Source organism: Eurytemora carolleeae, unplaced genomic scaffold, assembly GCF_000591075.1.
Source record: "Eurytemora carolleeae unplaced genomic scaffold, Eaff_2.0 scaffold228, whole genome shotgun sequence".
NCBI classification, from domain to species: Eukaryota; Metazoa; Arthropoda; class Copepoda; order Calanoida; family Temoridae; genus Eurytemora; species Eurytemora carolleeae.
In genome coordinates this window covers 325,508-336,351 of record NW_019396363.1, presented here as the reverse complement: position 1 = coordinate 336,351, position 10,844 = coordinate 325,508, and the positions used below count along the sequence as shown (strand labels likewise).

Here is a 10,844-nt window from a genome sequence, read left to right as displayed (position 1 = left end):
ACTCCAATGATGATGACCTATTGACATTTTTTGACTTTTAAGAAAAAGTATTTTTTCAAAACGTGTAAAATAATCTAAAATAGCCCATAACCTTTTTGTTATTTAAGCAACATATCTAAAAATTACATTTTTGAAAAGCCATTTAAAAATGGGCCAATAAGCATATTTCACATCATATTATTTGTTAAAAACAAAAACAATTATTTTCCAGACTTTTTCTTTGCTTTTTTAAAAACCCCCTAGCACCCGAACTATTACTTTAAGGTCTTTTCTAAGTGGGGCGTGGGACCCCCCCCCCCTGTCTCTTAAAGTTTTTCCATGGTTAAATTTGAGTTTAAAATTTTAAAATTAAAAAACTTTTTTTCTTAATACTGTTTCACCCCCCTAGGCTAGTAAACCTTCAGTACGCCCCTGTCAGGGAGTTACCTTTGTTTTAGAGTGGTACATTGTTTCACAGATTCTAGAATGAGGTCTTAATTTGACAAAAGTCGGAAAATATCTGAGCGGCTTGTGAAATAATGATAATGATAAGAATAAACAAGAACTCCACTTTAATCAGGGGGCGGGCATAACTCTCCTAATTTTGCCTGGCTAGGTTTATTTAACGCTCCCATATATTCCGTAACAAGTTTTTACCAATAAACATTTTTAAAACCCCCACCATGCATCATTTAGTTAGACCTAAGGTTTAACAAATTATATTAAATTTAATATTGGGATTTGCGAGAAACTGAAAATCCAATAAATAATTTTAGAAAGATAAGAGCGAGCAATCTTCTGATTCCTGATTCCTGATTCCTGATTCCTGATTCCTGATTCCTAATTCCTGATTCCTAATTCCTGATTCCTGAATCCTGATTCCTGTTGTATTATATCATTATGTTGTATTATATCATCATACACAACAACAACAAAAAAAAATAATAAAAATACAACAAATATTTTTAATAACTTATTAAAAAATAGATTGACATTTTTGCTTCAAATTTCTTATCATGTGATGACCGAGTTTGTTCAATTCTACATTTAGGTGCTTTATTCTTTGGAAAAACTGGATTTAATAATGTCTGTGGGGACACATGGATTTTATTAGTCTCGTCAATTTTCAAAGAATTGAGCCACACTTTACTCTTCTTTTTGTACTTTAAATCTGGATGTCCCAGGGGGTGGACGGCATCCAGGCACGAAACAAGTTCTTCGCCTACCCCCTGAATGAAAAATATAATCAATAAAAACCAAAAAATGCATTTAATTCATAATAATGTAATGTTGACTTAGTACTTGTCCATAGTATACCTTTAAAGTACCCCCCTCCTTCCCCACCTTGATGGATTTTGAAAATAAAAAAAATCTCTCGTTTTTTGTTGTTAAAACAAATTTATACAAACAAATCACACAGACATCCATATTTGCGAAATTCAAATATATACAAACATTTTGCAGATCCAAAATTTTGGCTTACAAAGAAACATCAGACCAACAGCTTACTTAAAAAATGTACGAACATTTGTCAATTTTAGGCTATGTATGAACAAATGAAAATAACATGTAAAAAATCTAAATTTGAAAAATACGGGAAATCGATTTTTCGGCTCATTTACTTCATACTTAAAGAAGTAATTGTAATAAAAAGAATGCCTTGAAATATCTGAAATATATAGCTTTCTAATGTTGTTTGGACACCCTGTATATAATATATAATATATATCTACATAGATTTTCCATTGATTTCAAAATTTAAGCATTTTTAAATTTTTTATTTATTTCTTATGTGTTCCCAAAAATTGTAAAATACGACATTTGTAAAAAAATGAATATTCTGAGAAGACGACATTTTATTTGAAAATTAACTTTTCTTGTTGCCTGTATTTTCCCCATATCTGGGGGTTTATCCTCGATTATACCTTTCAAGAGCACTACCCCGAAAATATCATTAAACATTTCTTAAATATGTTTTAACGTTATACTTTCCAATTACAATGGTAAAGAATGGTAAAGGGCTATGGACCAAATCAGTTTCAACCCTGTTATTAAGTCAATAGAACGTTAAATGATGAAGTGTAAAAAAAAGAATATATAAGATTGCACTGATTTAACTAAAAGATTAGCACTTTAGTCTTATATAATTACTTTTATTTATGTTTTTTTCAGACACAGAATTTGAGTTGACACTTATGACGTAAATACAGCTGTACTGAAAGTGTACGCATTCTTTGTCGCCATCTATTGTACTTGACAACCTACAGAGCGTCCCATATCATATTAGATTATCTCCAATCTTTAACACCAAAATAAACCCTTAATACTCGAAAAACTTATCATTAATTCTTATTTAAGCCATATGTTATTTTTCAAAATGATTCATTCTAATGAAATTTTCTAATTAGTCCCGAAAATCGTAATTTAGACCCGTTCTCGGTCTAATATGATGTGGGACACCCTGTATTTGGAAAATACCAAAACGATTGAAAATCAAGATATTTAACGAGAAAAGTTTAAAATCGCGAAACCTCGAAACAAGATTGAAATCGTTCAAACCACGCAACCTCGATCATCTCACAATCTTCTTTTATTTTAATCCTTAAGCAATGCGAGAAAAGATTTCATGATAAGTTTTTTGTCTGTATTCTTCTACAAGGAGGATCATTAAATAATCAAATTAACTGTGAACTTGACTTTTCATAAAATGGAAAAAAGACTTGAAAACAAAACCTCTGAGGGATGGGATCTTCAATCAAAATCTGGGGATCTCCAACAAAAAGATTTGATCTCCAATGAAACTCTGGGGTTCTCCCATGAAAATATGGGCTCCAACAAAAATATAGGGTTTCCAATGAAAATATGGGATCTCCAACAAAAATCTGGGGTTCTCCAATGAAAATATGGGGTCTCCAAAAAAAATATGGGGTTTCCAATGAAAATATGGGGTCTTCTACAAAAATATGATGTTTCCAATGAAAATATGGGATCTCCAACAAAAATCTGGGGTTCTCCAATGAAAATATGTTGTCTCCAACAAAAATTTGGGGTTTCCAATAAAAATATGGGGTCTACAACAAAAATCTGGGGTTCTCCAATGAAAATATGGGGCTCCAACAAAAATATGGGGTTTCCAATGAAAATATGTTGTCTCCAACAAAAATTTGGGGTTTCCAATAAAAATATGGGGTCTACAACAAAAATCTGGGGTTCTCCAATGAAAATATGGGGCTCCAACAAAAATATGGGGTTTCCAATGAAAATATGGGGTCTCCAACAAAAATATGGGGTTTCCAATGAAAATATGGGGTCTACAACAAAAATATGGGGTTTCTGATGAAAATATAGGGTTTCCAATAGACGTCCAGGGGGATCTCCAATGAAAGGGGGTCTCCAATAGTACTCCAATGATGATGATTTCTCCCAGACTCCCATTATATTCGTATTATGTTGAACAAAAAGCATTTCTCATTTACAAACATTTTAATCAAATTTTTGAATGCAAAAGACATTCTGAGCATTCTTTTCCTCATTTCAAACTTGAATTGACTGTAAGTGTAATTTCAAGTGACCTTCAATGCAAAGATGGCAATGCCTGATTATGAATTAGACACCCATGTTTTTGTTTCTTTTTACTATTCATTTTCATTTTCGGTTTCTCTGCAAAATTATCAAATAAAACACTTTTCGAGTCAGAAAAAACGACATTATCTCTCACATGTTTAATCAGATTAAGGTTTCAAGGGTACTATTGTTAATCGGGCATTGATATTTAGGCATGGAGGGTTCATCCTACACTGAGCTTTAGGTGTGTACTGCAGTGTACACACTTCAGTACACTGCAGTACACTTCAGTACACTGACAGAAGATGGATAAAGTGTTAGAGGTGTATTGAATTATTGTTTTTCCAAATTATTGCTAATATCAAAGTTCATCAATTTTTCTGCATCAATAAAAAAATAACAGCAAGAATTATGCTGAAAAGAATAGTTTAAAAATCGCGAAACCTCGAAAGTAAAAAGGAGTTATTTGTTAAAACCGCGCAACCTCGATAAGTTCGCTTTTGTATTTTAGAAACTAAATAAAAACACAAAAATCATTATTATCGCTTAAGGCCTAAGTAAATCGATATCAGAAAAAGATTTTTAGGATCGAATATTTCTTGGAAAGTTGTTTTTTAGGTGAATTACTAAAAAACAGTTAGCTGTGAATTTGACACTTGATGAATTAATACTTTTCCCGAAAAAATGCTTTAAATCAAGGAATTGAGTCTTTGCACCTAACCCAGATTTTCTTAGTGTGAATTCTTAGTTTGAAATATCAAAGGTTTACGCCGCCATTAGGGTTGAACGTTTAAAGGATTATCAAATACAAGTTTGTGGTAAAGACTCAATTCCTTTTAATAATATTTAAAAAATTAAAGAACCCACTTTTCTATGCAAACCCTTTCTGTTAAATGAAAACTGAATTTATAAACTCTGTTATTTATGAAGTTTTCATGTTTTTCAAGTTCAAACATTACATTTTCTTCTTCATAAAAATATATTATAATGCAGATAATAAGACAAGTTGGGAAGTTTTAAAACTTTAACTTTCTCGACTTCTACACTAGCAGAACTTAGTCTAACTTTCAGTTGTTAAATAAAAACAAAAAGTGCGTTTTTCCCAGTTTTTTCAAACCTTTATTTTTCCCAGTTTTTCAAACCTTTATTTTTCCCAGTTTTTTCAAACCTTTATTTTTTCCAGTTTTTTCAAACCTTTAATTTTCCCTTCCTTTCAAACCTTTATTTTTCCCTTCCTTTCAAATCTCAAATCTCTGAATTGTTCTCTGCAAAATAATACACTATCTCTTACTCTCATACTTAATTTTGTTACTGCAGAGAAACAAATATTTTTACAATTTTTATTTTAAAATATCAATCTTTTTAGTTTTCTTATGCATAAATATACAACAGTATTTGCTACAACTGACAGGGCGAAATCTGTGAAAAATTTTCTATCCGATCTTCCTCTACGTACATCAAGGTCATGACCACCATCTAGGTCATCTCCCTCTAGAGGTCCACGAGGGTCTGGTGGTCCACGACCCATGGTGAAGTTTGATGAGATGAGATCTAGTTGACGACCGTATAGTCTCCAGTCTGTTGGAGGACGTGTCTCTTCTCCTCCTCCTCCTCCTCCTCCTCCTCCTCCCTCCTGTCTGCTCCAGTCCTGAATCTGGAACCTGGAGGGACGGAGAGATCTTAGGTTCAAGGTTCTCAGTTGAGATCTGGGAATGAGATCCGGAAGTGGGTTCCGGGTTCTGAGATCATGGTTGGGTATCACGTCAGGAACTGAGAAGTCAATATTCTCAACACAGCACCCTGATATAGCAAGCTCTTTATCTACAGGATCTACAACATCATCCTCATCCTCATCATCTGCATCATTCACAGATTCATCATGATCAAGCACATCGTATTTGGTCTCAACAGTTTCACAATTGTTCTTCAATCCTTCCACCTTGACAGGTTGCGGTGCAGGGATACTGGTTCTCACTGTATCCTGGGTATCACTAATCTGGTCCTCTGTATTCTCTAGGCTTAGAATACATCTGTATATTTCCACTAGGTCCAAGATTTGCTGCTGGGATTCAGGGTTTAGATCCTCAAAACCAATCTGTAACAAAAACACAGATTAGTTTAACATCATATTCTATCTTTAGGTTGGAAAATATTTGATAAGTGTTGAAATAACTAAAAAATATAAAAAGAATTATTTTACCTGTTGAGCTCTTGGAATATGAATTTCCTCTCTTCTTCTTCTCCTTCTCTCATATCTAGGTTTGCTAAACACTATTGCCATCTTGTGTTTAATTTTCACAACAGGTTCATTAGCTCTGTAGTTGACGGAGGGTTTGATTTGAACGTGTTGCCAGCTCCGCGTACGGGGTTATTCTGAAACGGATTCTAGAACTTACTCCGGGTATTGTTGGAGAGCTGAGAGAGAGAGCCGTGAAACCTAGACAGAGAGAGCGCGGATATCAAACCCTTAATCCGTCCTGATACGTTCCTTCCGTCATCCTTTCTTTTCCATCAAAGTACCGGCGTAACTTCAACAGCTACGCATGCGTCAAAGTACGGGGGAATGTACTGACGCTTTTCTGCGTCAAGTGACGCGGCGTCACAACGCATTTTTGGCGGGAACGGGGCTACGGGGGTTTTCACTAGGAATTAATCAGAGATCTAATGGATGTCGACGTTTTTGCATTTTTAATCAGTTTTTAGGGGAACTTAGAGGACTTAGGGATATTAGGTCAGAGATAAAAAACATTAAATTAAAAAAAAAATTTTAATATAAAATTGTTCATTATTATAAAGGGGTATTTTTTGTGTGCAGGAAGTATTCCCCCCTGTTTAAAGATCAGTAAATAAATAGAAAATAACCCGCTAAAACATTCACACGCTTCTGACCGTAAAATCCCCACCCACCAACCACCATTCTTAGATTTAACTTTTAACCAAAACAAACAAGTTGAATTATATTCTTTTTAAATCACAATTTACTTGTAGGTTTACTAAAAATCACGATTAACGTGTAGGTTTACTAAAAATCACGATTAACTTGTAGGTTTACTAAAAATCACGATTAACTTGTAGGTTTACTAAAAATCACGATTAACTTGTAGGTTTACTAAAAATCACGCTTAACTTGTAGGTTTACTAAAAATCACGATTAACTTGTAGGTTTACTAAAAATCACGATTAACTTGTAGGTTTACTAAAAACCCTATATAACAATAGTATCCGTGTAATGTAGAGTAAAGAGTGACATGTGGCATGCTAGATTATCAACGGTACCCTTTAAACCTTAATCTCACCAAAGAGAAAGATAATGACGTTTTTCTGACTTGACAAATATAGTTAACCGCCTGTTGACCAACATTACCGACCTATGATTCTATCAACAGAGGGAGGTTAAGTAACTTAAGGTCCCTTGGGACAATTAATTAAAATAACCCCCCCACTCTGGGAAGTTATTGTGTAAAAATTTGCGCATTTTCATTACATAGCAGATCTGCTCTCTGGATGCTTTGTAGACACCATCGGTCTTGGGAACCCTTGGTAAAATAAAATTCCTGTAACTTCCCTGTAAACTATTTGAAAATGATTATTATTCTGTCATACAGTGTCGTCCTTTGTGGATAATCCTGTATATCCAATATAGTGTTACCTTACATAAACCCCTGCACTCTGGTGTAAACTTGAAATGGATTACCGGAATGCCTGTAACCCTTTACTCTAGATAATTCACAGTATAAGTGTTTAGGATTGGTTTAAGTGCAGTTGTGTTTGTTTTTCTATTCACAAAACTAAACCAAATATTTATAATGTCATAGACAGACAGCAGTTGATGTGTCTACCTGTCTTTCTAGTTGTCTAAGTGTCTATTTTGCTACTTGTCTATTTTGCTACTTGTCTATATGTCTACTTGTCTATATGCCTGCTTGTCTATATGTCTCCTTGTCTATATGTCTCCTTGTCTATATGTCTCCTTGTCTATATGTCTCCTTGTATATATGCCTCCTTGTCTATATTTCTACTTGTCTATATGCCTTCTTGTCTATCTGTCCACTTGTATATCATTATAATTTTCTGTTTTTTTATCTGCCTTTATGTCTAGTTGCCTTTAGTCTATCTGCCTATCTGTCTATATGTCTATCTTTCTATCTTTCAAGTTGTCTATCTTGATATCTGTCTATCTGTCTAATTATTTAGTTGTCTATTTGTCTTTATAAGTTCAGCTTTTAATAGTGGAGCGTTGTCTTTTGATAGATGTCTAATTGTGTGTTAGATTGTTAATCTGTCTGGTTGTCTATAGTTGTTTATATGTCTGTTTAGATGTTTAGATGTTTATAAGTTTTTTTTACCTGCGCATGATTTGAAGGAGTTTATTTTAGAAATGTTAATTCTTGAATCAATGCAATAAAGTCCTGAATGCATGGTGAAATACTAAAAACAAAAAACTGAATATTTCATTATTTTGGAATTATTTAAATGTTTAAAGTAAATAATGCATGTTGAAATATTCTATAAACTATATTATACTTAAACAGATGAACTTGAAACTCTTATCTTTAAATGTAAATAAAAAAGCGTCATTTGGACTAGTTGTGAGAGTAATAAAAATGCGTAAAAATTTAAACATTTAATCCGTAAAAAAATTATCTGTTTACACTTCTCAACCTCTAATTTTAAATTTTAAAGTTCTGGCCTTCCTGTTATAATTAAATAACTATGAGTTCTTTAAAATCAAATATATGTCTAGGTTTAAAACAAATTTTTTTTTTCACCAACAGGTTGTAAATATATAGAGAGTAGAAAAAATTATTTAGTCTGAGTCGAGTGTTCAATTAAATGATGAAATATAATGTTTGAGACTGTAAACTGCCAAAACCACGACAAAAAAGTAATTCAAAGTGAGCAAAGTTAAGATTTATAACTTTGAATAATTATTCATTAATGTTTGATTGCTTGCAATCATTTTTCGAATTACAAGTTTACAAGTAATCAAAGAGAAGCTTTTTTAATCGACAGCTTATCTTAGCTTCTATGTTTCTGTTACATTGCGTCTAGACTCACTCTGACTCACTCTTTGATGTTTAAAAGATTAAAAAAGGACATTTTCACATCATTATTTCCCTCATTTTAAATTCTTATTATTCTGTCTTTAAGAGAATATTTGTCTTGTTAAACTCTTCTTAAATATCAATTCTCAGAAAGGAAAAGCCGGAAAATCCGTTTCCTACAAAAATTAAAATAAAATCTTTAAATCCATTCAAACTTCTTACGAAATTAAGATTGTTAAAACTTATCAAAGAGAATAATTTTAATGGTTCGAAGAACATAGGTTTAGGATCTAATGAAAATTTTCTTTTACCATTTAAAGATAATAATGTAGAGGATATCGTCGATTTTCTACCAGGGCAAGTGATTAGCTTCTGATATCACTTATATGGGAAAAAGAAATTAAAAAGAATCCATTTTGAGTAAAGAAATCATCATTTTTGGTCATACAAAGTATTAAAGGGCACCACTATGTATAGGAAGGACATGGAGGGTCTCTTGAAATTATGCAAACACTCCCTTTAATACTAGTTTAAAAGTCTTGATAAAAGCTGGTTAAGTATATTAGGAAAAGTGATTGTTGGATAATTGCAACAAATGTTATTGTTAGGCGTTACATATGATTGTTAGAAAAAGAACACTTTATTTCAATTGGTATTGTTCAAATTATGATGTATGTATGATGTATCAAAAGTGCTTCATAGGTTTAGAATAGATTTCACAACTTGAAAAAACATAAAATTTGCACACATATGCAGTATTTGAGGAAAGATGTAGGTGACAAGAAACAAAATTATATTATATTGGACGCTCTGTACCTGATGATTTTTTACAGAAGTTGAACATATTTAGGTTAGAGTATAAACAAGAAAACTTAGTGATATCTTGTGGTAGTAATCTATATGCAGTATTTGAGGAAAGATGTAGATAACAAGAAACAAAATCCAAATAATTGTTTTCTTTTTAAAATGATTATCATGTATACTGTGTAAAATCTGAATGAAGATTCTGAAAAAAAGCAAAGGCAGAATGGGCAGATTTTGAAAATAAGACAATTTTGAATATTTTTCTCCGAATTGTTTTTCTACGCTTACAGGGTGTCCCATATCATATTAGATCGTTAATGACTCTAAATTACGATTTTCGGGACCAATGTTAAAATTTAAGAAGAACTAGCCTTAGAGGGCGCTTCGCGCCCATCTTCTAAATTAATTGTGAACATGTTCTCTTTGTGTACATCGTAAAACAAAACAAAAATAATTCGCGGATTTTCACAAAAAATTTCGTGGATTTTCAAAATTTTAAAAAATTTAATGACGATCGAATTTTGATGGAGACAAATATCTAAAATTTCAATCATACATAAACCTTCCCTGGGGTCCCTTGATGTCCCACAACAAATTTGGGCCCGATCGGTTCAGCCGTTTTGACGTTTATTGGACACAAACAGACAGACAGACAGACAGACAGACAAACAGGCAGACAAGCCAAATTTATATATAGATGAATCAATTGAAAAATTGTATAAGCCTGATAAAAAGTTTTTTTACAGGAAATAATTTTCGAGTATTCTGTGCGTATTTTGGAGTTATAGCTTGGAGATAATCCAATATTTTATGGGACGCTCTGTACCTGATTTCTTTACAAAAGTTGTATACATTTAGGTTAGAGTATTCAAGAAAACTTAGTGCTATCTTGTGGAAGTCATCTATATTTGAAGCAATAATCTGTGTCCAGGAATATGTGGAAGGATGGATGAATTAGCTGATTAATTGATTAATTTACCTTCTATTTACGTACAGCAGTAAACTTAGTTATTTGGCACTGTACAGTGTACATATGATATCTGTTGTACAGTGTACATAGATATCAGTTGGCTATTGTATTTGTAAAGTGTTAAAATACTAGGAAAAAGTACAACATATTTATATAAATAAGCGACATTTTTTTAAAAGATTAGTTAATAATAGTTTTGAAGGTTTACAGTTAATAATAGTTTTGAAGGTTTACAGTTCCCAAAACAATTTTAAAAATTGCTTTTTAAGCTTCAAAGCTTTAAATTAATGAATAGTGTTCACAGTGTTAAGTGTGGGAAGTAAATATTCAAATTCAAAATCCAAGTATATNTCTCTAGAGTATAAAGAAGTACATGACAACTATCTCTAGAGTATAAAGAAGTACATGACAACTATCTCTAGAGTATAAAGAAGTACATGACAACTATCTCTAGAGTATAAAGAAGTACATCACAACTATCT

At 32.3% G+C, this 10,844-nt stretch overlaps 2 protein-coding genes across 3 annotated transcripts in view; both read right to left on the bottom strand.

Moving 5' to 3' along the window:
• LOC111701747 (uncharacterized) overlaps window positions 1-447 on the bottom strand; it is a 2,138-nt gene extending 1,691 nt beyond the window's left edge. The window contains exon 1 of the mRNA XM_023473155.1: window positions 427-447. Within this exon, the coding sequence (XP_023328923.1) occupies window positions 427-447 (21 nt within the window). The remainder of the gene's footprint in view (window positions 1-426) is intronic.
• A 4,418-nt stretch (window positions 448-4,865) lies between these two features.
• LOC111701752 (uncharacterized) lies at window positions 4,866-7,907 on the bottom strand. Of its 2 annotated transcripts, XM_023473159.1 has the most exons (4): window positions 7,890-7,907; window positions 7,193-7,260; window positions 5,744-5,980; window positions 4,866-5,638 (listed from the first exon to the last, which is right to left on the bottom strand). In XM_023473159.1, exons 3-4 carry the CDS (start codon window positions 5,822-5,824, stop codon window positions 4,889-4,891), a joined length of 831 nt encoding a protein of 276 aa, XP_023328927.1. In that variant the 5' UTR covers window positions 5,825-5,980; window positions 7,193-7,260; window positions 7,890-7,907; the 3' UTR covers window positions 4,866-4,888. The 2 variants fall into 2 exon arrangements, with proteins under 2 accessions (XP_023328927.1, XP_023328928.1); XM_023473160.1 differs by lacking the exon at window positions 7,890-7,907 and having other exon boundaries at window positions 7,193-7,272.
• Window positions 7,908-10,844: the final 2,937 nt, after the last annotated feature.